Here is a 26,838-nt window from a genome sequence, read left to right on the forward strand (position 1 = left end):
GACACTTTTGGCAACCGTGCTGTCTACAAGCCAGTTGCCAAGCATCTGAATCGTGATCACGTGACCCTGGGGGCCGCTGCGACGGTTGTTAAGTGTGAAAAATGGGCGCAAGTCTCTTTTTTCAGTGCCGTTGTAACTTTGAGCGGTCACTAAATGATTCGCTGTAAGTTGAGGACTGTCTGTAATGACGCTTTCTCCACCCTCTTTCCAAACTACCAATAATGTTTTGCAGTCCACGGAGTCAACGTGCAATGAAATTAAAAGTTTTTATTAAAATGTGCCAGGTGAGAGAGATGCAACTTTGTTGGCTCTGTGTGTGTGTTTGTGTGTGTGTGTGTGTGTGTGTGTGTGTGTGTGTGTATGTGTGTGTGTGAGTGAGTGAGTCTGTGAGTGTATTGGTGCAGGCAGGGCCTGCTTCACACCTGCTCGGCAACGACAAAGCTGCATTGAAGCCTATTAAGAACAGCCACCGTTGCCCATTCTGGAAAACCAACTCCTGTCTTCCTGCAAACAAATTTAGGACTCCTGTGGTTTTCTCTTGTCCAGAAAGAAGCTGAAACTCAAAACTGTGTGATGAGGAAGGGGAAGGACGGATCCTGCTCCAAAAAACATCACTTCTTCTCCTCCTCCTCTGGTGTTGCCCTGCCCGGAGGACTTCTCTTACGCCGACAACACCAGCAGATCCTGAGCAAAAAAGAAAATACCTCATTTATGAATTCTCGTATTATGATCCCTTCTTCCTGGGACTTTCATGGGGTGGGGAGATCATCCCGCCTAGAAGTTCGGAGGAACGGACTTCCGACACACCCAGGGCGTTGGCGGAACCTTTCCCGCTGCTCCCACATCGCCAAAATCCGGGAAGGATCTCGAGAACTTGGGGTTTAGGTGACCTTCTCAACCCTCCCAAGCCATTCCCTGAAAAATCCCAAAGATCGGCTCATAGCTTTTGTGGACTTCCCTGGTTATTGAGCAAGGCTAAGTCCTCAGCTTAGGACTACGATTCGGACCAGACTTTCGGTTGCTAAGTGGGTCACACCTGATTCTTCGACCTTTTTTTTTTTGCCACAATCGTTCAGTGAATTGGTGCAGTCATTTGTTGATGGAGATTCTGCGTCCTCCGGATCACGATTGTCCCAAAAGTGCTTCTTTTTTCAGGAGGCAACTGGATTTTCTTGTTTTTTCTTTGAAGATGTTTTGCTTCTCATCCGAGAAGCTTCTTCAGGTTCTGACTGAACCCACTCGGGTGACCCTGAGGAGGCAGGTCAACCTCCAAGGTGCCTCAACAGCTCACTGGAAGAAGGCAAATGACCAGCCGTCTGCAAGGAGTATAAATCCTTCCCTTCCCCACCCTGCAGTCAGAACCTGAAGAAGCTTCTGGGACGAGAAGCGAAACCTCTTCAAGGAAAAACAACGAAAATCCAGTTGCCTCCTGGAAAAAAAAAGCCCCTTTGGGACACTGCACTTAAGTGAATCACATGGTTGTTAAGTGAATCTGGCTTCCCCCATTTACTTTGCTTGTTGGATGCTAACCACAAAGGAACCAGTAATGGAGGCCACAAAGGCACAAATAGTGTTAACCACAGACGCATCAAGAGGGGCAGCCACAAAATGCACTTTGTCCAATTAAGTCTCCCAGAAAGCATTAACAGGTCTTGAGAATGGGACATCTTGATCCTTTAACTCTCCCCACCATTCATTCCTTCTCTCTCCCTCCCTGCCTCTCTCCCTCTCCCTTCCTCCCTCCCTCTCCCTCTCTCCCTCCCTCTCTGTGTCCCTCTCTCTCTCTCTCCCTCTCCCTCTCTCCCTCCCTCCCTTTCTCCCTCTCCCTCTCTCTCTCCCTTTTCCTCTCTCTCTCCCTTCCTCCCTCTCCCTCTCCCTCTTTCTCTTCCTCTCCCTCCCTCCCTCTCCCTCCCTCTCTCCCTCCCTCTCTCTCTCCCCCCTCTCTCTCCCTCTCTCCCTCCCTCTCTGTGTCCCTCTCTCTCCTTCTCCCTCTCTCCCTCCCTCCCTCCCTTTCTCCCTCCCTCTCTCCCTCTCCCTCTCTCTCCCTTTTCCTCTCTCTCTCCCTTCCTCCCTCTCCCTCTTTCCCTCCCTCTCTCTCCCTCCCTCTCTCTCTCCCTCTCTCCCCCCCTCCAATGCATACATTACCAACTTCCTCCTGTAGCACTTACTTCGATGACATCCACCGAGGCGTTGTTGAAATCGATGTTCAGCAGTTTGGGGAGGGGAACCCCTCCACCTAGGACAGCTGGGGCCAGAAATAAAACGGATCAGGTTTCTAAGCTCAAAGGCAAATGAGGAGTTTTTGCTTCCTTCTCTTTTTCCCTGGTCCCTGCTGTGCCCCAGAGGAATCGGCATTTTGCCACCTCTTGTGTTGCAAACCAGCCGCGTTTTCCTGTTGTCCCGTGGGCGAAGAAGGAGTCAGTTCCCCCCAGCTGCAAAGGAGACACTTTCCTTTTCTTTCCACAGCGCTTGTGGCCCTTCTGACGAGCCCTCAATTCAAGCTCCTTTGCCCCAAGCAGAGATGTCCTGACTTGCACATTTTTGACTTTGCTACCTAGGAAACATTAATAACCATCTCCAGCATTGACGAGCCTCTTCTTACTCTCCGTCAGCCAAAGGATTCATGTGTCTTAGCAAGATTGCAACTGCAACAGCTTTAAAGGCTGAAATTTATGTTTTTGGAACAGGGGATTTTAAATCTTGTTCTCCTCTTCCCAGCAAGCTCAGGGCAGCCACTGACAGAGAACCAGTTGTTCACCTATTTGAATCCCACCACTGATCCTATCATCTATCTATCTATCTATCTATCTATCTATCTATCTATCTATCTATCTATCTATCTATCTATCTATCTATCTATCTATCTATCTATCTAATCATCCATCATCTATCTATATCATCTATCTATCTATCTTATCTATCTATGCATCCATCCATCTAATATCTATCTATCTATCATCTATCTATTATCTATTTATCTATCTGTCTATCTTGTCATCTATCATCTACCTATCATCTACATATCCATCCATCCATCCAATATCTATCTATCTATCTATCTATCTATCTATCTATCTATCTATCTATCTATCTATCTATCTATCTATCATCTATCATATCTGTCTATATCTATCAGATCCAGTGGTGGGATTCAGCCGGTTCACACCAGTTCGGCAGAATCGGTAGCTAATTTTTTGTTACCCAGGGCCAGAACAGACGTCTGGAAGCGGCATCCACAAAGAGAACCGGTTGTTCACCTATTTGAATCTCACCACTATATCTATCTATCTATCATCTATCTATCTATCTATCTATCTATCTATCTATCTATCTATCTATCTATCTATCTATCTATCTATCATCTATCTATCTATCTATCTATCTATCTATCTATCTATCTATCTATCTATCTATCTATCCATCCATCCATCCATCCATCCATCCATCCATCCATCCATCCATCCATCCATCTATCTATCTATCTATCTATCTATCTATCTATCTATCTATCTATCTATCTATCTATCTATCTATCTATCTATCTATCTATCTATCTATCTATCTATCTATCTATCATATACATCTCTCTCTCTCTCTCTCTCTCTCTCTCTCTCTCTCTCTCTCTCTCTCTCTCTCTCTCTCTCATATACATCTCTCTCTCTCTCTCTCTCTCTCTCTCTCTATCTATCTATCTATCTATCTATCTATCTATCTATCTACCCAGTGGTGGGATTCAGCTGGTTCGCACCACTTTGGCAGAACCGGTAGCTATTTTTTTTTGTTGCCCAGGCCTAGAACGGACTCCTGGAAGCGGCATCCACACAGAGAACCGGCAGTTCACCTATTTGAATCCCACCACTGGGTGAGACCAATGAGAAGGCAAAGACACGGGGAACAGACAAGATGGACTCTCGTGTTCATCATTTAGCACATAGGTTGATGCAAACAAGGGCAACCACCAATAGCACATCATCCCTCCATTGTCCGCAAAGTATCCAGAATCCTGTTGGTCAACCTGGGCAGCTTCCAGAGGTGTACGCTATCTCCTCCCAGAATTCTCTAACCAACATTTGCCGTGGCAGAAGATCCTGGGAGTTGAAGTCCACACCTCTGGCAGTTGTCCAGGTTGAGAAACGCTGAGTTGAAGACTCTCAAAGAAGTTCTGGAATTCTCTTACCATTCATGGCAGGAAGGAAGGCTACTTCAAAGATCTTGCCGACCAGCCCCTCCATCAGGGACACCTGTGTCCAGCAGGGGAAAAAAACATTTTAATGCCCTCAACTCATCCAAAGGGGGAGGGGATGTGTGGAGACAATTGAGGTTCCCCTTGATTTGCTGTCATGAGCCCACCTTGCAGTTGTTAAAATGAATGCAGAAAGGACTCTGGCTTGCAAACATTCTTAGAATCCCTATACCATCTCAGACCAATGTTTGTCCAATCTCTTCTTAAAAACCTCCAGTGATGGAGCACCCATGATTTCTTGGGGTAAACTGTTCCACTGGTTGATTGTCCTCACTGTCAGGAAGTTTCTCCTTAGTTCTAGGTTGCTTCTCTCTTTTTCTTGTCCTTCCCTCTGCTGCTTTGGGGAATAACGTGACCCCCTCCTTTTTATGGCAGACCCTCAGATACTGGAATGCTGCTATCATGTCTCTCCTATTTCTTCTTTTCTTTAGACTAGCCAAACCCAAGTCTCACAGCCGTTCTTCGTATGTTTTAATCTCCAGGCCTTGGATCATCTTAGTTGCTCTTCTCTGGATTTTTCCCCCCAAACTTCATAACCTCTAAGACAGATTGTTGAAATAAGACTGTTGCTAAGTCCTATTCCACATTTGCGCCTCCGTGTTGGGTCTTTGAGGCATGATTTAAGTCAGAGGTGTCCAATCCTGGGTAACATTAAGACTTGTGGACTTCAACTCCGGGAGTTGAAGTCCATGAGTCTTAAAGTGGCCCAGGATTGGACACCTCTGATCTAAGTTAACCCTTTGATAAGGATTGGCATGGTATCCACCTAGCTCAGGGGTAGGCAACCTTGCCTCTTTTATGACTTGTGGACTTCAACTCCCAGAACTCCTGAGCCAGCATGGGGGAACTATGGCTCCCTCATGACTCGTGGACTTCAACTCCCAGAATTCATGAGCCAGCATGGCTCAGCTTGGAAACCTCTCCCTTTGCCCTCAGTGTGGCTGGCTGAGGAATTCTGGGAGTTGAAGTCCATGAGTCATAAAGCGGCCTAAGCCAGGGGCAGGCAACCTTGGCTCTTTTATGACTCGTGGACTTCTACTCCCAGAATTCCTGAGCCAGCATGGGGGAACTATGGCCCCTTTCATGACTCGTGGACTTCAACTCCCAGAATTCCTGAGCTACCATGGGGGAACTAAGGCCCCTTCATGGCTTGTGGACTTCAACTCCCAGAATTCCTGAGCTACCATGGGGGAACTAAGGCCCCTTCATGACTTGTGGACTTCAACTCCCAGAATTCCTGAGCTACCATGGGGGAACTAAGGCCCCTTCATGACTTGTGGACTTCAACTCCCAGAATTCCTGAGCTACCATGGGGGAACTATGGCCCTTTCGTGGCTTGTGGACTTCAACTCCCAGAATTCCTGAGCCAGCATGGCTCAGCTTGGAAACCTCTCCCTTTCCCCTCAGCGTGGCTGGCTCAGGAATTCTGGGAGTTGAAGTCCACCAGTCATGAGGGGGCCATAGTTCCCCCATGCTGGCTCAGGAATTCTGGGAGTTGAAGTCCACGAGTCATAAAAGAGCCCAGGTTGCCTACCCCTGACCTAGCCCATAAAGCATGCAGTTAAAAATATTATGTGTGAAACATGCAAGCATTCCTTAGGAGGGTCAACCATGCAGATACAGGGGTTTTTTATGACCATGTGTAGATAGTCCTCAATTTACGGCCACAATGGAGTCCAAAGTTTCCATGGCAAAGCCACAGAGTTGCGTGAGTTTTGCCCCTTACTTGCCACAGTTGCTGAATGAATCACCGCAGAGGTTAAGTTAATAAGACGTCTGTTAAGCATCTAAAAAGGTTAAATCGGGGCAACTGGGCCAAAAGCTAAATTAAACCATTTCGTTACTAGAGGCAAGTCGCCTCTTCAGCCCGAACCGAAATTTTAGTTAGGCAGAAAGTCAGAAAGTCTTTGTAGATAAATGTCTGTGGAGATTCTCAGTCCTCCCGGTCCTGGTTTGTCCCGAAGGTGCTTTTTTTTCATGAGGGTACTGGAATTTCTGGGTTTTTTTTTTCTTTTGAAGACATTTGGCTTCTCATCCAAGACTGGATGGTGGGGAGTGGAAGGATTTATACTCCTTGGAGACCGCTGGTCCTTTTGCGTTGAAGAGGCTTTAATGATCACACTCCAAAAGGAGGCAAAATCCTTCCACTCCCCAGCAGCCAGTCAGAATGCCTTCAAAGAAAAAGAAAAAGGAAGTAGAGTTGCTTTCTGGAAAAAAGCACCTTTGGGTCTTTTTAGGATATAACAACAACAACAACAACAACAACAACAACAATAACAACAACAACAATCCACATCCTTGGTAAGGACTCGATAGGTAGACAAAAATGTCAAATCCAGTCTGAACATCTGGCTGAACATTAATCATCTGGAATGAATACTACTACTACTATTACTACTACTATTACTACTACTACTACTACTACTAAAAGGTAAAGGTAAAGGTTCCCCCGCACATGCGTGCTAGTCGTTTCCGACTCTAGGGGCCGGTGCTCATCTCCGTTTCAAAGCCGAAGAGCCAGCGCTTGTCCGAGGACGTCTCCGTGGTCATGTGGCCGGCATGACTAGACGCCAAAGGCGCACGGAGCGCTGTTACCTTCCCACCGGAGTGGTCCCTATTTTTCTACTTGCATTTTTACGTGCTTTCGAACTGCTAGGTGGGCAGAAGCTGGGACGAGTAACAGGCGCTCACTCTGTAACGCGGCACTCGGGATTCGACCCGCCAAACTGCCGACCTTCCGATCGACAAGCTCAGCGTCCTAACCCACTGAGCCACCGCGTCCCTACTACTACTACTACTACTAATAATAATAATAATAATAATAATAATGTTGGAAGGGACTTTGCAGGTCATCTAGTCCAACCCCCCACTTGGGCAGGAAACCCTACAAATACAGTATTTATATATATATTTGGCCTGGATGATTGATTTTTCCTTTACAAACGCTTGTAAAGTCCACCTAGCTTCCCTGTTGAGTTTTACGGGTGATTAAAGTGGCAATGGAGCAACGGAGGGCGTTGTGCTCGCCTGGGTTTCCTGCCAACTCAAGGCTGGTTGGGGAGCCCTTCGGCTGAGTGTTGGCCAAAGGCCCGACTACAAGCCCCAGCAGAGGGCCACCTCAGGGCCATGTCCACGGAGCGGTCCGTGAAGGTGGAGATGACCTCTTCCTCCAACCTCTCCCCCAAAGAGGCACCGCCTTTCCCGTCTCCCCAGGCAAGAAGCAACGCTTATTCTTACGTCAAATTCTCCAACGTTGGAGGAAACCAGCTTGATACGGGACCTGCATGAACAAAAAGGGTGGGGGAGTGAGAAGACGGAGGGATCTCACAGGGGAGCTGGCTTGGACTGGGAGGAAGGCAGGAAGAGAGGGAGGGAAGGAAAGGAGAGAGAGAGGAAAGGAAAGGAAAGGAAAGGAAAGGAAAGGAAAGGAAAGGAAAGGAAAGGAAAGGAAAGGAAAGGAAAGGAAAGGAAAGGAAAGAAGGAAAGGAAAGGAAAGGAAAGGAAAGGAAAGGAAAGGAAAGGAAAGGAAAGGAAAGGAAAGGAAAGGAAAGGAAAGGAAAGGAAAGGAAAGGAAAGGAAAGGAAAGGAAAGGGAAATGGGAAAGGAAAGGAAAGGAAAAGAAAGGGAAATGGGAAAGGAAAGGAAAGGGAAATGGGAAAGGAAAGGAAAGGAAAGGAAAGGAAAGGAAAGGAAAGGAAAGGAAAGGAAAGAGAGGGAGGGAGGGAAGGTGGGAAGGAAGCAAGGAAGGAGGGAGGGAAGGAAGGAAGAAAAGGAAGGGAAGGAGGGAGGATAGAGAAGGAAGGAAGGAAGGAAGGAAAGAAAGAAGGAAGGAAAGGAAAAAGGAAAGAAACAAAGGGAGGGAAAGATGGAGAGAGGGAAGGAAGGATGGAAAGAAAGAAGGAAGGAAATAACATGGAGGGAAGGAGGGAAGGAAGGAAGGAAAGGAAAGAAGGAAAGAGAAGGAAGGAAGCAAACGAAGGAAGGGAAGGATAGAGAGGGAAGGAAGGAAGGAAATAACATGGAAGGAAGGAGGGAAGGTGGAGGGAGAGAGCGAGGGAAGGAGGCAGAGAACCACTTACAACATATTACTAAAATGTTACTGTTTGTGTGTAATCTTGGACAAAATGGCGGGTGTCTTTTAGGGCAACCGTCTTTCAACCCAAATACCTCAAACGGACCAGCTTACGAAATCGGGGGCCCGGGGACTCCCCTGGGGTTGAAAATGGGCAGATTTTAGCAAACGTTTAGTGACACCGACATTACCACGCAGCGGTAGATGACGTCACGCAAAGTGCCACGGAACGTTTCCCACGGCCCGCTCCGGTGGTTTGAGCTGCGCTACTCAGTTCCACAGGGGCTACTTTCAAGGCAGACCCCTCTCCGAATTCAGGCGGTCCTCGACCTACGGACGCAACTGCGCCCCAAAATTTCTGTCGCTAAGCGAGACGTTTGTCCAGTTTTGAGTTTGGACCCCGTTTTACCACCTTTCTTGCCTCGGTTGTTAAGTGAATCACGGTGGTTGTGAAACTAGCAACCCAGTTGTGAGGTGAATCTGGCTTCTTCCCCACTGACCCGGGTTGTCAGAAGGCCGCGGAAGGGGATCACATGACCCCGGGGGACATTGCGACCATCACGAGTATGAACCCAGTGGCCAAAAGTCTGAATTTCAATCACGTGACCCACGGGGGATGCTGCGGTGGTGTGAAAAAGGGTCATAAGTCACTTTCTTCCCTGCCGTTGTAACTTTGAATGGTCACGAAATGAACTGTCCTAAATACATGCCGGTTGCCAAGCTTCTGAATTTGGATCACGTCAGCGTGGGCAGCAGTCGTAAGTGTGAAAAACGATCCTTTTTTCATTGCCGTCGTAGCTTCAAACAGTCACTAAATTTTTATTTTTTTAATTCCATTTATATCCCGCCCTTCTCCGAAGACTCAGGGCGGCTTACAAGCTTAGCAGTAGCCTTCATTCTATGTATATGCCTGCTTATTAGGGCTTTCACACACACCCCAAGCGGCATTATTACAAAGTCAGCTTAATTGCCCCCCAACAATCTGGGTCCTCATTTTACCTACCTGGGAAGGATGGAAGGCTGAGTCAACCTTGAGCCTGGTGGGACTCGAACCTGCACTAATTGCAGGCAGATGGTGTTACTTAAGGAGGCATTAGCCCACTGCTCCACCAAGGCTCTTCAAATGAACTTTTGTAAGCCAAGGACTACCTATGTCTGCCTTCTTAAAGAAATGGTATATAAAAAGTAGAACAGCCAGGTTAAAACAGCTGCGAGAGAACATCAACTTAAACCACTGGACCTTTTTTTAAAGAGGCACATAGACCAGGGGTCGGCAGCCTTCGTGGGAAAGGGAGGACGGGCACCTTTATGCGCACATGCGCACACATGCAATTGGGGCTGTGTCTGCATGTGCGCGAACGGGCCTGTGATCATGCACGCTCCGCAAGCGGGGTTGTTAGCGCTGGCGTGCGGCACGTGGCTCAGCTAGCGCCGGCGAGAGCCTCACGGCTGGAGGCTCAGCTAGCGCCGGCGAGAGGCTCGCAACTCACAGCTTGGCTAGCGCCGGCGAGAGGCTCGCGGCTCAGCTAGTGCCACGGAAGGGCAAGAGGTGAGCGCGTGCACGTGCACGTGTGCACTGGGCAGCCACTCCTGCAGCCCGGTGCCCAAGAGGCCGTGGACCGGTAGTGGGCTGCGGCCCATAGGTTGGGGACCTCTGAGACAGACAATGGGAAATAATAATAATAATAACCATCATAATAATTGACTTACTTGTCCAGCTGAGCGCTGATTTTCAGTTTGTTGTCCTCAACAGAGAATTTGGCCAGCAAGGAAGCATCCTAGAAGGACAAAAGTGGACCCATCCTGACCACATCGCAAAGGTGCTTTATTCAAAAAGCATCTTTATTGTGGGGGTTTTTTTCCCTCAAGTGGGCAATTTCGCCCTAGGTGTGCAGGAATAGATACACAGATACTCCTCAACTTACAACAGTTCATTTAGCAACTGTTCAAAGTTATGACCGTTATGGCCCCATCAGTCACGTGGTCAGAAATTCGGACGCTTGGCAACCGGCTCGCATTTACGACGGTCGCAGTGCCCCGGGCTCCCGGGATCTCTTTTTGTGACCTTCTGACAAGCAAAGTCAATGGGGGAAGCCAGATTCACTTAACAACCGTTCCTAACTTAACGACTGCAGTGATTCACTTAACAACTGTGGCAAGACAAGGCGTAAAATGGGGCAAAATAACTGTCTCACTTAGCAACGGGAATGAGGGCTCAATTTAATTTAATTTAATTTAATTTAATAATATTTCTATACCGCCCTTCTCCCTGAGGACTCAGGGCGGTTCACAGGGCAAGAATAAAATACAAAGTTACAGATATTAAAAGAAAATTAAATAATTGCCCGATTTTAAAACAATTGATATATTACAATTATAAAACCCCAAAGATAATATTAAGAATACAAGAATAAAAAAACCCCCACCAATCCCCCATCAGGCTAGGCCGGCTTGTACAAACAAAAACGTCTTGAGATCGCGACGAAAGGAGCGAAGATCGGGCGCCATCATGAGTCCAGGACTTCCTGTACACAGAGGCTGGTGTGAAAGAAGGCAGGCTGCAACGTTGTAATAAGTCCTCAGGTTACGACCATAATGGTCGTAAATTTTGTAACGATCATTAAGGAAATGCTGAGGTCATTAAGTAAATCTAAGGGAACACCTGCTGCCGGCATCAACTTCCCATCGTCCTGTGCGCTCCCACAGGGAGGGCCTTCTCAGGGTACTGCCGGTTAAGGAATGCCGGCGGGTTATTCCCAGGGGAAAAGCGTTCTCTGTGGGCGCGCCGGCCCTATGGAACCAACTTCCCACGGAACTCAGGACTGCCCCCGACCTTCGCTCATTTCGCCGGGACCTGAAAACCTGGTTCTTCGAGCTGTTTGGCCCAGACTGAGGGGTTTTAACTAATTAATTTATTGGGTTTTAGTTTAACTTCAGGGACTGTGATTTAATCATAGTTTTAACTGATTTTAATTTTGTATGTTATGTATTTTAATTCTCCCTGTAAACCGCCCTGAGTCCTACGGGAATAGGGGGGTATATAAATTTAAATAATAAATAAATAAATAAATAAACCCCTGGGTTGTTTTTTTTCCAGCAAAAAATGAATAATATTGTAAGCCCACCCCGAGTTGGTAAGATGGGCTGCCAATAAATTTGGTAAAATTTATTTAATAAATAATATGTCACAAAATGTGGTCACGTGACTCCGGGATGCTACAAACGGGGCTAAATGAATTCCGGTTGGCGTGTGCCCAGATGATGGTCACATGACTATGTTGGGGGAGGGGCTGACCATAGGACCTGTGACTCTCGGTCGTAAGCATTCCCCAAGTAGATCCGTTGGAACCTGAGGAAATCACTAAGCGAACGGTCATAAGTTCGAGGACCACTTGTAACATGACTCAGACAATCGAGTCTGTCAGAGCATGAACGGCCTTATTGCCCTGAGATAACCCAGGAGTGAATACAGTAAACAGCGGTCTATATTACATGGTGGCTTATATTACACTAGCTACAATATACACCAGGAACAATATACATACACCTGGTAATACAGCAAACTCCAACACACAGCAATTACAGCAGGAAACGGACGAGAAAGAGAGATACTCCAGCAAAAGCCTTCCCTTTTTTACTTGGGCTCTTAAAGGGATACAGACCCTGCTGAGTCATTCTAATCATTGCATCATCCACCTTACGTTACATCCACTGGTTAAATCATTACCCCGACAGAGTCTTTTTACAGTCCTGGATGAAACTTAGGCCTGCCACCCTGCTCCCATGTTATCAAGCAAAAGGAACTTTGAGGCATGATGGTTTGTGGAATGTCCCAGCCTTCATACTCACAATGCTGAGAACGCAGAGAGACTTCTCGGCACCATCTGGCTCCACGGCCAAGATTTCTGAAGTGGCTTCAAGTTGAATCAAGCCCATGTCCTTCTGGAGCTTCACGGTTGGCGCCTTGGGAACCGATACCTTCAGCAGGAGGGGCCGAGGCTCAGGGAACTTCTGGAAGATCTGTGGGTCACCCGGAGGAAAGACAACATGTCTCAGGATAGAATGTTCGTTGCCCAAGGTTGAACAACCAGGGTCCTTGGCGCTCTCTGAGCTTGGTGGTTTCCTTGCAGACGTTTCATGACCCAATTAGGGAAGATTATCAGTGCTAGAGGAAATGGGGTGTGTGGAGAGGAGGAGGAGGAGGAGGAGGAGGAGGAGGAGGAAGACTGTAGGGTCCTTCGTATTCTCTGAGCTTGGCGGTTTCCTTGCAGATGTTTTATGACCCAATTAGAAGAAGATTATCAGTGCTAGAGGAAATGGGGTATGTGGAGAGGAGAAGGGGGAGGAAAGGGACAGGGGGGAGGGGGAGGAGGAGGAGGAGGAGGAGGAAGGAGAGTGTAGGGTCCTTGGTATTCTCTGAGCTTGGCGGTTTCCTTGCAGAAGTTTCATGACCCAATTAGAAGAAGATTATCAGTGCTAGAGGAAATGGGGTGTGTGGAGAGGAGGAGGAGGAGGAAAGGGGGGAGGGGGGGAGGAGGAGGAATGTGGGGTCCTGGGTGCTTGGTGGTTTTCTTGCAGACATTTCAGGACCCAACTAAGTAACATCCTCAGTGCCAGAAGGGAAGCGATCTGCTCTGTTTATATATACACAAGTGCCCGATCAAGGAACTAGCCAGGAGATACCCACCAATGGGGACAGCGCCAGCCATTTGTGTGCAGGACACCTTGATCCCTTTCATGGGCACAACTGTCGAGCCAGAGGGCACGAAGTACAATAGCAAGGTCGCTGGGCGCAGCTGGTCTGGCACATCAATGCTCAGCGGTGTCCTGAAAGGCGTTATTTTATTCCCCCACCCCGAACCCTCCGCCCAGGAGACTTACCGCTGGAATCAGCGCCCCAAGAGTCGAGGTCATCAGAGGCGGAAGCTCAGGATACTGATAGAAGAAAGCAAAATACGCCACAAGTGTACATCAATAGTTGTGGTGCGTTATCTATTTCCTGCTACTTGGGCCTCGGTCCCTGTCAGAGGGGTCCAAACTTGCCCCTTTCCTCGGATAAGGGTGGAAAAAGTTAGAAGCTATTGTAAGGCTAGTAGAGCTAGTTTTATCCAAAGAACCACTCTTTGGGTGAAAAAATAAAATCCTCTGACTTTTGCTTTCAGATATTTTTCCTTCCTTGCCCTAAAATTCCAGGAAGACTATGGGATATCCTTATGAAGGAACTCCAGCAGACCAGCGGTAGATTCAGGGCGAATGTCCCTTTAACTTGTGGGAGGTAAATTAGCTAGAAAATTTTGCACATTTAATTACCAGACTTTTCAGTTAGAGACACAAGAGCGAGGGGTGCAATATTTTAGTAGGGACCCCCACCTTCTGTGAGGACTGTTCTTTACCAGAGGCAGGATCATAGAGCCATAGGGTTGGAAGGGACCTTGGAGGTCATCTAGCCCAACCCCCTGCTCAAGCAGAAAACCCTACACCATTACAGACAATTGGCTGTCCAGTCTCTTCTTAAAAACATCCAGTGTTGGAGCACCCACAGCTTCTGGAGGCAGGTTGTTCCACTGGTTAATTGTTCTAACTGTCAGGAAGTTTCTCCTTAGTTCTAGGTTGCTTCTCTCCTTGACTAGTTTCCTTCCATCGCTTCCTGTCCTGCCTTCAGGGGCTTTGGAGAAGAGCTTGACTCCCTCTTCTTTGGGGCAGCCCCTGAGATATTGGAAGGCTGCCATCATGTCTCCCCTGGTCCTTCTCTTCATTAATTCCAGCAAACGTTCCTCACATTGGAAGACTGCTATCCTGTCACCCCTAGTCCCTCTTGTCATTAGACTAGACATACACAACTAGTTGGAGCTAAGCAAAGTGGAATCCAGACTACAGGATCCAGAGGTCAGAAGATCCCCTCTTTAGAAGTCAAGGATCCAGTTGTCTGAAGTTCTGGATTTCCTGATGCTCCGAAAAGCCACCTTCTTCTGTGGCCAGCTTGAAGGCTACCAAGATCTTGGACCCTGCCCAACGGCATTGATAAAGGCAGCCCTATCAATTTATCTACGGAGATTCTCAGTCATCCAGCTCTTGGTTTCCCCAAATGCGCATCTTTTTTCAGGCGGCAACTGGACTTTCTTTTTTTTATTTTGAAGACCGTTCGCTTCTCATCCCAGAAGCTTCCTCAGGTTCTCACCGGATGGTGGGGAATGGAAGGATTTATACTCCTTGCAGACAGCTGGTTGTTTGCCTCCTTTTAGAGAGTCCTTGAGGCCACTTGGAGGTTTGTCTCTCTTTGCACCACTCAGGTGACCCCGAGGAAATAGACAATCCTCCAGGTGGCCTCAAGGGCTCTCTAAAAGGAGGCAAAGGACCAGCTGTCTGCAAGGAGTATAAATCCTTCCTTTCCCCAGAACCTGAAAAAGCTTCTGGGATGAGAAGCGAAATGTCTTCAAAGGAAAAAAAACAAAGAAGTCCAGTTGCCTCTTCCTGGAAAAGAAGCACTTTTGGGAGCCCTATCAATGATTGAAATACATCGATGACCAATCAAGCTCACCATCCCATCGGACAGGTCAATGTTCAGGGCCCCTTGCTTCTGCAGGACGCCAAGTACGGAGCTGAGAAAGTTGACCGACAGTCCCAGTTGAGAGTTGCTGGTGTCTTCCATGGGCGGCAGGGGTGGCATGGGCACCCTGGGTGGCACAGGGGCAGATTCTGGCTTGCCCAGGGGGTAGTCGATGAGGGGGCCGATGACGTTCCCAACCACAGTCTAGGAGGAAGAGGAAAAAACCAACAACGTGAAACCCCAAAAAATGAGGGAGGGGCATTTCCACGTTACAGGCGGTCCTCGATGTACGACAGCTCATTTAGCGGCCGTTCCAAGTTACAACGGCTCTGAAAAAAAGTGAACTATGACCCTTTTTCACACTTACGACCGTTTTTGCCTGCCCCACGGTCCTGTGGTCAGAATTCGGGATGCTTGGCAACCGGCTCGTATTTATGTCCTGACGTTACGTGATCCCCTTTTGTGACCGTCTGACGAGCAAAAAGCAATGGGGGTAAAGCCAGATCCACTTAACAACCCTGCTACTAGCTTCACAACTGCGGTGATTCACTTAACAACCGTGCCAAGAACGGTTGTAAAGTGGGACAACACTCACTTAACAACTCCGCTCGCTTAGCAGTGGCAATTTTGGGCTCCGTTGTGGTCGTACATTGAGGACTTCCTGTATTCTCTGCTTTGGTCTTATTGATGTCATGGTGCAAACTACCAGAAGGATGCTGGATGCATTAAACCACGACTGATTTAAACATAGTTGTTTTTTTAAAAAAAATTACATGTATTTATTATACACATTTGGTTCTTTTTCGCACGACTTTGACCAAACCCACACAAATCACAGTACAGACCAGGGGTCTTCAAACTGGGCCCTTTTATGACTGGTGGACTTCAACTGCCCCTGACCTTCACTCATTCTGCCGGGACCTGAAGACCTGGCTCTTCGAGATTTCTGGCCTGGACTGAGAGTATTAACTTGGGTTTTAATTGGATTTTAATTGTAATTGGGTTTTTTTAGTTCAAGGTTAGTGTAATCATTTTAATTGTTTTTAATTTTGTAATTTGTTGTATTGTTTTAAAAAACCTTGTGAACTGCCCTGAGTCCTACGGGAGAAGGGCGGTATATAAGTCTAATAAAATCAAAATCAAATCAAAACTCCCAGAATTCCTCAGTCAGGCATGCGTGCCTGACTGAGGAATTCTGGGAGTTGAAGTCCACCAGTCATACAAGGGCCCAGTTTGAAGACCGCTGGTCTGGATCCAAGCCTGCCGTTTCATCAAAATGGCCGACTGAGGAATTCTGGGAGTTGAAGTCCACCAGGCATAAAAGGGCCACCACTTTGTCTTTCCTTTTATTTATTTATTAAATTTATACACCGCCCATACTGCTCTTTATAGTGGCTTGGCCGAAAATTGGCCTTCTCTTCTACCGTTTGGCAAAACTGACCCATAGCAAAGCATTGGTTCACTTAATGACGCTGCTGGTCGCCTAGCAACTACTGCAAAGAAGGTCGTGAAATCAAGTCCTTCACATGGAGGACCCGCTAGTTACGATGGCATAGCAGGATTTGTCACTGCACCACTAACCGCTCACAGTGCTTAACGGCATTTGACTTTCAGTGGGGAAAAAAGAGAGAGTTTGGTCTAGAAGTGGCTGAGGCACCAGGCTAGAAAATGGGAGAGGGTGAGTTCTAGTCCCACCTTAGGCACAAAAGCCAGGTGGGTGTCTTTGGGCCTATCACCAGGAGGCAGCGAGTTCTAGTCCCGCCTTAGACATGAAAGCCAGGTGGTGACTTTGGGCCAATCACCAGGAGACGGTGAGTTCTAGTCCCACCTTAGACATGAAAGCCAGCTGGGTAACATTGAGCCAATCACCAGGAGACGGTAAGTTCTAGTCCCGCCTTAGCTAACTTTGGGCCTGCCCCTCTTTCTCAGCCCAACCCACCTCACAGGGTTGCTGTTGTGGAGAAAGTAGGAAGAGGCAGTTGTATGGGCTATGTTCTCTGCCTTGAGTTATTTCCAGAAATAATAAAGGCGGGATACAAACAAGAGACAAACAGATAAAAGAATCCCACAATTCCTTGCAAAAGTTTCAGCCACAAAGGCACGCAGACTAGACTTCACAGTTTACAACCATCCTCCTTGTGAAATTTTGTTTAATCAGGTGAATTTACTGTTCTCCTTTCAGGAGAGATCAGAAGAGATCAGATTCCCCTGGGTGGGGGCTTCTATTTAGGACACCTGCCCCCCCAATCAAACCACATCCTTGTTCCCAGTAATGCTATCTTCGCTTCTGTTTTTTGATTGCCAAAAAGGAAATAAAAATTTCCATCTCCCACTATCTAAGGTTGCTTCCCCTTCTCTCAAACCAACACAAAACCTCTTCCTTGTGGTTACCATTGGTGTAATCGGGTGACATCCTACTCGGAGAGTTGGATTTTTGCCATCTGAAATTGCTGTGTCCACATGTGCAAATCTGGCCCAAGAGTTTAAACCCCTCTGGCTGCATTCACACAATCAGCTTAACCTGAGTCAGTTAGAAATCTAGGAACTGCATTCACACAATATAATGGCCTTTGTCAGTATCAGTCTGGGTTAGTTGTTTTTACGGTTTGCTGCGTTGTAAAGAATTAGAACTACTCTGAGAACTGTTGTTGTTGTTGTTAGTTGTGAAGTCATGTCCGACCCATCGCAACCCCATGGACAACGTTCCTCCAGGCCTTCCTGTCCTCTACCATCTTCTGGAGTCCATCTAAGCTCACGCCTACTGCTTCAGTGACTCCATCCAGCCACCTCCTTCTCTGTCGTCCCCTTTTTCTATTGCCCTCCACCTTTCCCAGCATGAGGCTCTTCTCCAGTGAGTCCTTCCTTCTCATTAGGTGGCCAAAGCATTTGAGTTTTAGCTTCAGGATCTGGCCTTCTAAAGAGCAGTCAGGGTTGATCTCCTCTAGGACTGATCTCCTCTGAGAACTACTACTAGTCTAATTCTGATCTGCCTAGTTGGAAGTCCTTTCTTGGGAGTCCAAAATGGAGACCTCAACATCCCTGAAGCCATTTTGGGAGTTGGCTCAGATAATTTACACGTTTTCTTGGTGGAACCAGAAGGCAGCTGAAGAAAAGCAGTTTATATTTAAGACTTACATTTAAATCGATCTCCAGGAAATGTCCTGTGACTAATGGCAAACTGGAGACAGTATACTGGACGCTTCCCAGTATTCCCAAAGGAACCAGAGCTGTAGAGAATGAGAAGGTCAACAGACACCATGGAACAGGGGCCATCACTGGCCACCTCCCCATACTTGCATTATCAAGTCACACATCCTTAGAGCAACGTGGTCTGGCCTTTGTAGGTGCCACCTATAGCTACATTTATCTTCTAAACTGGAGGTGGAGGAGAGGGAGGAGAAATAGGAAGAGGAAGAAGGAGAAAAAGTAGGGGGAGGAGGAGGAGGGAAAAGAAGAGGAGGAGGAGGAGGAGAAGAGGAAGAATTAGGAAAAGAGGAAGGAGGAAAAAGAGAAAAAGGGAGGGAGAGGGAGGAGGAGGAAGAGGAGAAAAAGAAGAAGATGAGGAGGAGGAGGAGGAGAGGAAGAAAGAAGAGGAGAAGAGGAAAGAGAAGAAAGAAAAAGGAAGGGGAGGGGGAGGGGAGGAGGAGGAGGAGGAGGAGGAGAAGAAGAAGAAGAAGAAGAAGAAGAAGAAGAAGAAGAAGAAGAAGAAGAAGAAGAAGAAGAAGAAGAAGAAGAAGAAGAAGAAGAAGAAGAAGAAGAAGAAGAAGAAGAAGAAGAAGAAGAAGAAGAAATAATTTTTTGGCAGACACAGAACTGAGAAAAAACATTGCACTGCACTGCATCCTGGTCTGTTTTCAGTCTCTCTACCACGAAGAAGAGTCTTCAAACATATGGGAAGAAGAAAGAAAGCAAAAAAACTCACAATTCACAAGTCCAAGCTGGTCATTAACAAGGCCCAGGACAACGTCAAGGACAGGACAAAGCTGGAAAATTTAAAATGTGTGTGACTTTCTTGCAGCAAATGTCAGGAAACAAATTGGCAGAAGAGTCAAAGAAACCATCGTATTCGTGGTTATATCTCCATCTCTTCTGTCCTTGTCAGCTTCTTCATTGCATGGAAGAAGACAGCCAAGGTCACCACCACACATGAGCAACTTTTGTGATTGGGACCCTTTGCTTCCTGTTGGGACCTTTGTCTTGTTGGGTTCACGGTTCTCAGCTACATGCCTGTCCAGACCAATCACCTCACTTACCAGATCAGGAAGGAGTCTGTTAAGGACACGTGCTAATAAGTTGTCCACAATCGGAAGAAGGCTGCAGAGAAGAACGAAACGAGGACGTGAGAAACATCTCTGGTTTGACAAATTGGCAGAAGAACATTTGGGGAGCAAAGGGGGGGCATCTCCGTTAGCACAGCTGCTGACTCTGATTGAGTCAGATCTTCTTGTTCTAGCTGTCACAGATCTTCAAGACCTCTCACCAAGAAAGAAACATCGAATTGACAAATGTTTCCAGCTCTTGATTTCCCTCATCCAAGTTATGGTGGGCCTAACGTTCTGAAGACCAAGAGAGATGGCCTTGAGAGTAGCCTTCAACTCTTCTTGGAGGGGGCAAGAGTTTTAGGGGCACATAGAAGCTGTCCATGCGTGGTTCCCCAACTGAGCTCTTCAGATCATCTTTCCCTAATTTTATGCCACTTTACAAAGCTGCGAAAAAACACAAGAGCTAGCTAAAAATTCAAAACCACCATTTAATTGTGTGTTGGTGGGCACATACACGATGTTTTACAACAGAATAAGTAGGCCTAATTAAAGGGCAGAGCTAAACGATGGCCTTTGATAAATAAACAGAACTGTTGTTTTAGACAGTCCTCACTTAACGATGGTAAATGGGACTGAAAACTCTATTGTTAAACAATGTGGTCATTAAGCAGGACTTCATACGACTGCACTGCTTAGCAACGGCAGTTTCAGCAGTCCCAGTTGCTTCTGTTAAGTGTATCACAACAGGCTGTTAAGTGAGGTTCTGTGACTTGCAATTTCCCGCCGGCTTCCCCAGTGACTTTGCTTGTGGGAAATTGGCAGGGAAGTTCGCAAATGGCCGTCACATGACTGTGGAATGCAAATGTCATATTTGTGAGCTGGTCACTGATTTGTCCAAATTGTGATCTGGTGACCATGGAGACACTGCAATGGCTGCAACTCTGAGGATCGGATGCAAGTCCCACTCATTCAGCACTGTTGTTACTTGGACGATTGCTGAACGAGAGGCCGTTAAGTGAGTTCTGCTCGCATTATACCACAAGCAATAATAAGCAGGAGCAAATGTTACAATGAAAAATATGAAATTGGTCAAGAAGGTGATAGCAGGGGAGGGACTGAGGCCCCGTCTGATGATGCTCACCCTCTAAGAAGTCTAATTTTAATGCCTCCCAGAAGCGTATCACAGTGATCGATCACCAACGTGGGGTAACCGGTGCCGTCCATCGTCAGACGGACAATTGCCGTGATGTTCACCTCCACTGCAATGTCAAGCAAACCAAGGAGGCTGAAACAGAAGGGATAAGAAAAGGGCGTCCAGGTCACCCACGACTTGTCTAATTTGGTTTGTGGGGTCCTTGGTGCTCTCTGAGTTTGGTGGTTTTCTTACAGATGTCTCGTGAACAACATATAAAACATCTGCGAGAAAGCGACCAAGCTCAGAGAGCACCAAGGACCCCACCCTCCCCCTCCTCTTTCTCTCCTCAAACCCTACTCCCTTCTAGCACTGAAGATGTTATCTTAGTTCCCGCAGCCATGTCAAGACCTCCCCCCCCCCCCGGAAATCAGGAGATTCAGGCTGTTCGAATGAGTATAAAGATTTATTGCAAACTTAAGCTTCCTACAAGAAACTGGCCAAATGAGCCTTAAGGGAAAGGTGCAGGAGATAAGAGAGGCATTCAAGGAGAGCTAGACATAGTTCTCTTGAGGGCACCGAGGGACTCATGACTTATGACATGTTTGACCCCTCCCTCGGGCTTAGCCTGCTTACCTCTTCCCATTAAGTGCCACTCTGGTGTATAAATCCAGGTGGACCCCAATGCCAGGTAAGAGCCTCAGGTTGATCTTGGGAAGAGTCAGTTCCACAATTCGTAATCTGCAAGTAGAAGCAAAGTCGTTCAGGTAATTCCATCTCCACTGACCTATAAGGATACAGTTGGTAACCATCGATTGTGGAGGACGCAGTTTAGACTGGAAATCAAAAAGGCTGCTAGCTAAATGCATATCATGTTTGATGTCCACCATCCACTCCCCAGTTATGTGTCTTGGTGATATTACAATTGGATGACTTTAATTTATGTGTTTGTTTTATCCGATCAATAGTTTGTCCCCGTTATTCAGATCCCCAGCAGTAGACAAGTACAGGGAACAATTAAAATCAAGAGAACAGTCCATAAAAAGCTGAACGTCCACTCAAAACTTTCATCTCTGACCAAAAATGATGAGGAAAGATAGTCTTCAGAGCCTTCTGGGGTGTTGGAACCCTCAGGACCGTGTGTTCCTCTGGGGATAGGGTCCTTCACAATGAAGAGGGTCTACTACAAAAAGTCCTAGTTTTCTTCATTTGAGTTCAATTCTGAAAGTTGTCATGAGCCTAATGATCACCAGCATGAGAAGACCTTTCTTTTATTCATCCAGGGCATGGGTAGGCAACTTTGGCTCTTTTATAACTTCAACTCCCAGAATTCCTGAGCCAGCATGGGGAACTATGGCCCTTTCATGACTGGTGGACTTCAACTCCCAGAATTCCTGAGCCAGCAGGGGGGAACTATGGCCCTTTCATGACTCATGGACTTCAACTCCCAGAATTCCTGAGCCAGCATGGGGAACTATGGCCCCTTCATGACTGGTGGACTTCAACTCCCAGAATTCCTGAGCCAGCATGGGGAACTATGGCCCCTTCATGACTGGTGGACTTCAACTCCCAGAATTCCTGAGCCAGCATGGAGGAAACTTTGGCCCCTTCATGATTGGTGGACTTCATCTCCCAGAAATCTTGAGCCAGCAAGGGGGAACTATGGCCCTTTCATGACTCATGGACTTCAACTCTCAGAATTCCTGAGCCAGCAGGGGGGAACTATGGCCCTTTCATGACTCGTGGACTTCAACTCCCAGAATTCCTGAGCCAGCAGGGGGAACTATGGCCCCTTCATGACTCGGGGACTTTAACTCCCAGAATTCCTGAGCCAGCATGGGGGAACTATGGCCCCCTTATGACTTGTGGACTTCAACTCCCAGAATTCCTGAGTCAGCATGGGGGAACTATGGCCCCTTCATGACTCGTGGACTTCAACTCCCAGAATTCCTGAGACAGCATGGGGGAACTATGGCCCCTTCATGGCTTGTGGACTTCAACTCCCAGAATTCTTGAGTCAGCATGGCTCAGCATGGAAACCTCTCTCTTTCTCCTCAGCATGGCTGACTCAGGAATTCTGGGAGTTGAAGTCCACCAGTCATAAAAGAGCCGAGGTTGCCTACCCCTGACCCAGGGATATAATTTCTAAAGCTGGGGTCCCCTCGAAGAGAATAAATTAGTGAGACTCAGAGGTTCTTACCCTGTCAGACCTTGCACTGTGCTGAGAAGACCTCCTTCCCCAAGGATGCCAAGGACTCCACCTCCACCAAGGAGGCCTCCGTTGCCCAACAGACCTCCGTTGCCCAGGAGGCCCCCACCGCCACCAAGAATTCCTGCAGTGCCAAGCAGACCTCCATCACCCAGCAAGCCTCCTTGGCCCAGCAGACCTCCAGCACCTGGGCCTCCACCATTGCCGTCAGCAGCAGCATTGAAACCCCTCCCTCCAAGCAGGCCTCCAGGGGTCCCACCAAGAAGTACCCTTCCTCCGGCTCCTGCTCCCCCTTCTCTACCTCCAGGAAGTCCTCCTCCTCTACCACCCCCTCGTCTTCCTCCACCACCTCCTTCTCCTCCTCCACTATGAAGCACACCTCCAGGAAGTCCTCCTCCACCACTACCTTCTCTTCCTCCACTGCCTCCTTCTCCACCACCAAGAAGTCCTCCTCCTCCTCCACCACCACCACCAAGCACACCTCCAAGAAGTCCTCCTCTTCCATCCCCTCCTCTTCCTCCTCCACCTCTTCCTCCTCCATCACCACCAAGCACACCTCCAAGAAGTCCTCCTCCACGTCCTTCTTCTCCACCACCACCAAGCACACCTCCGAGAAGTCTTCCTCCTCCACCACCTCCTCTTCCTCCTCCACCACCTCCTCTTTCTCCTCTACCACCACCAAGCACACCTCCAAGAAGTCCTCCTCCACCACCACCACCACCACCAAGCACACCTCCAAGAAGTCCTCCTCCTCCTCCTCCACCTCCTTCTCCTCCACCACCACCAAGCATACCTCCGAGAAGTCCTCCTCCTCCTCCACCACCACCAAGCACACCTCCAAGAAGTCCTCCTCCTCCTCCTCCTCCTCCTCCAAGTAAGCCTCCAGTGAGGCCTCCCAGAAGGCCTCCACCCCCACCGCCCCCCAGGAGGCCTCCCAGCAGACCACCGTCTCCACCACCTCCATTGCCAAGGGGCACTTCTCTCATGGCGCCTTGAAGGGCGTTGCTTTGGGCCATCGAGTTGGTGACAGCTGCAAAACAAAGAACAAGGAAGTTGCACACAACAAGGACACGGCAACCTCACTCCTGTTCCTACTCGGCTCTTTGGGGATTAGCGAGTTTCGTATCTGGGGTGCCTTTTGTAAATAAGACCTAGCTTTTATTTCAAGAGAAGTGGAACGCCTTCCATGGCTATTCATCTCTTTCTTGCCCAAAAGATCAGGAATACGAGGATGAGCTGGATGGATCCCCTGGAGCATCCTACCACAGTGATTTTGAGGTTGAGCACCTGCAAAGGTCCCAGGTTCAACCTCCAGCCTTTCCAGATAGGGACCTTCTCTACTCCTGAAGTCCACTGAGAATCCACCAGCTCGCATCAACAGGGTTATGTAAAGCAGAGTAGACAGTACTAGATGGAGCAATGGTTTGATGCAGTCAAACAGCCGGTGTTTGATGGTGGGCAGTAGACAAACAAGGGAAACAATTAACAATCAACCCCTGAAGAAAGTTAGTCTTCTGGAGCAATTTTTTTAGCATGTTTATGATTTGTTCTAGTTGCTCAGTTCCTGAGCAGAAGACAAGCACATGAACTAATTAAAACCATTAAAAACTGGACTACGCCCAAAGCCTGACCATCCCTGAAGAAATATATTCTTCAAGTGTCTTCTGGAATGTCAGAAACATTCGTGTTTCTTGGTCAAATTACAGGAAGGTGGTTTTAATTTATGTGTTTGTTTTGGCATAGTTATGGTTTGCCTTAGTCAGATCTTGAGCAACAGGCAAGTACAGGAAACAATTACAAATGTGGGGACAGTCCACGCAGACCTTCATCTCTGACCATCCCTGAGGAAAGATAGTCTTAAATACCAAGGAGAATATTTGTAGCTCAGGGATGAAATGAGGGGTCCTGGGTGCTCTCTGAGCTTGGTTGTTTTCTTGCAGATGTTTTATTACCCAACTAGGTAACATCAGCAGAAGGGAGCAGGGTTTGTGGAGAGGAGGATGAGGGTGAGGAGGACAACGATGACTGTGGGGTCCTTGGTGCTCTCTAAGCTTGGTGGTTTTCTTAAAGACGTTTCATGACTCAAAGTAGGAAACATCATGAGAGCTAGAAGGGTGGTGGTTGTAGTGGAGGAGGAAGAGGAGGGGAGAAGAAGCAGAAGCAGAAGAAGAAGCAGAAGAAGAAGAAGAAGAAGAAGAAGAAGAAGAAGAAGAAGAAGAAGAAGAAGAAGAAGAAGAAGAAGAAGAAGAAGAAGAAGAAGAAGAAGAAGAAGAAGAAGAAGAAGAAGAAGTTTCATTACCCAACTAGGCAACATCATCAGTGCTAGAAGGGTGGTGGTGGTAATGGAGGAGGAGGGGGGCGATGACTATGGGGTCCTTGGTGCTCTCTGAGCTTGCTTGTTTTCTGGCAGACATTTCATTACCCAGCTAGGAAACATCATCAGAAGGGAGTGGGGTTTGTGGAGGGGAGGAGGAGGAGGACTGTGGGGTCCTTGGTGCTCTCTGAGCTTGCTTGTTTTCTTGCAGACATTTCATTACCCAACTAGGTGACATCATCAGTGCTAAAAGTGGGGGGGGGGGTTGCACTGATGATGTTACCTAGTTGGGTCATGAAACCTCTGCAAGAAAACTACCAAGCTCAGAGAGCACCAAGGAGCCTTCATAGACTTAAGTGTCTTCTGGAATGTCAGAACACTCAAGACCATGTGCACCTCTGAGGGTAGCGTACTCCACAATGAGGAGGGTCTACTACTCCTAATTCTTTTTATCTGGAGTTAAGTGATGGAAATAGTAATGCATCTAACTTTCATTTGCCTGAGGTGGTCATTTCTACAGCTGAGCCCCCCCCCCCAGACATGATGGGACCTATTTGAACCCCCTTTCCTTCCTTGCTATCTTGGACTTACCATTATGCAACACGCCTTGGTTGACTCGGATGACCGCATCAGTTGGAAGGAGTTGACTTTGGGAGGGAGTCAGCAAAGCGCAGACCAGGAGGACACCGCAGGCCTCTAACATCTTTGGTCAAGGGGCACCTGCTGAGATGCAACTGGAGCTGAGTACACATGCCCTTTCAACATTTCTCTCCAATTCAGGGGTCTTCAAACTTGGCCCTTTGATGACTGGTGGACTTCCAGAATTCTGGTAGTTGAAGTCCACCAGTCATCAAAGGGCCGAGTTTGAAGAGCCCTGTGTTAGGTGCTCCATCACTGGAGGTTTTAAGAAGAGACTGGACAACCATTTGTCTGGAATTGTATACAGCAGAGTCCCCCAACCTTTTTGGCTTTGGGGGACTGGGGTGGGGGGAAGGGGGATGGTTCCACGTGAGAGGCCGGCAAGCACACGCACACACACGGACACGTCTGCAGCTCTATGGCAGGCACATGTGTGCGGCACTCATGCAAATGGAGCATGCATGCACTCACTCACCCCTTCCATGTCTGGCTCATGGCCCAGTACCCACGGCCCACCGGTTGGGGACCCCTGATTTTGAGTAGCCTTTATCCGATGTTTCTGGGGCATTTGCATCCCCCCCCCACAAGTGCAAGTCAAGGACAAAATCCATATTTAATTGGCTGCCATTTAGATAAATTTGGAATTCAATTAAGTACATTCTACCAACATAATATTTGTAGCTTAGGATTGAACTCCAGAAGTTGTGGGTGCTCCATCACTGGAGGTTTTCACGAAGAGACAGGACAACCATTGGTCCAGGATGGTCTAGGGCAGGGGTAGGCAACCTTGGCTCTTTTATGACTGGTGGACTTCAACTCCCAGAATTCCTGAGCCAGCATGGCTCGGCTTGAAAACCTCTCCCTTTCCCCTCAGCATGGCTGGCTCAGGAATTCTGGGAGTTGAAGTCCACGAGTCATAAAATTGCCAAGGTTCCCCACCCCTGGTCTAGGGTCTCCTGCTTGAGCAGGGGACTGGACTAGAAGACCTCCAAGGTCCCTTCCAACTCTGTTATTCTGTAATTCTGAACTGTGGGTCCCGAGCTAAGTTGTTGTTGTTAGCTGCGAAGTCGTGTCTGACCCATCGTGACCCTATGGACAACGTTCCTCCAGGCCTTCCTGTCCTCTACCATCTTCTGGAGTCCATTTAAGCTCACGCCTCCTGCTTCAGTGACTCCATCCAGCCACCTCCTTCTCTGTCGTCCCCTTCTTCTATTGCCCTCAACCTTTCCCAGCATTAGGCTCTTCTCCAGTGAGTCCTTCCTTCTCATTAGGTGGCCAAAGGATTTGAGTTTTAGCTTCAGGATCTGGCCTTCTAAAGAGCAGTCAGGGTTGATCTCCTCTAGGACTGACCGGTTTGATCTCCTTGCAGTCCAAGGAATTCACAGGAGTCTTCTCCAGCACCATAGTTCAAAGGCCTCAA

At 47.9% G+C, this 26,838-nt stretch overlaps 1 protein-coding gene across 1 annotated transcript; it reads right to left on the reverse strand.

Annotated features, from left to right (window-relative positions):
* Positions 1 to 660: 660 nt before the first annotated feature.
* LOC308665563 (BPI fold-containing family B member 4-like) lies at positions 661 to 25,482 on the reverse strand (the record flags this gene model as incomplete). The annotated part of the gene is made up of 17 exons (XM_081323627.1): positions 661 to 684; positions 2,169 to 2,245; positions 4,178 to 4,241; positions 7,481 to 7,523; positions 10,026 to 10,093; positions 12,165 to 12,335; positions 13,197 to 13,250; positions 14,854 to 15,066; positions 17,998 to 18,089; positions 18,785 to 18,845; positions 19,116 to 19,176; positions 20,266 to 20,409; positions 20,893 to 20,997; positions 22,457 to 22,748; positions 23,073 to 23,168; positions 23,301 to 23,495; positions 25,371 to 25,482. 17 exons carry the CDS (start codon positions 25,480 to 25,482, stop codon positions 661 to 663), a joined length of 1,872 nt encoding a protein of 623 aa, XP_081179753.1.
* Between the last annotated feature and the right edge of the window lie 1,356 nt (positions 25,483 to 26,838).

Source organism: Vipera berus (genome assembly GCF_964194415.1).
Source record: "Vipera berus genome assembly, chromosome: 3".
NCBI classification, from domain to species: Eukaryota; Metazoa; Chordata; class Lepidosauria; order Squamata; family Viperidae; genus Vipera; species Vipera berus.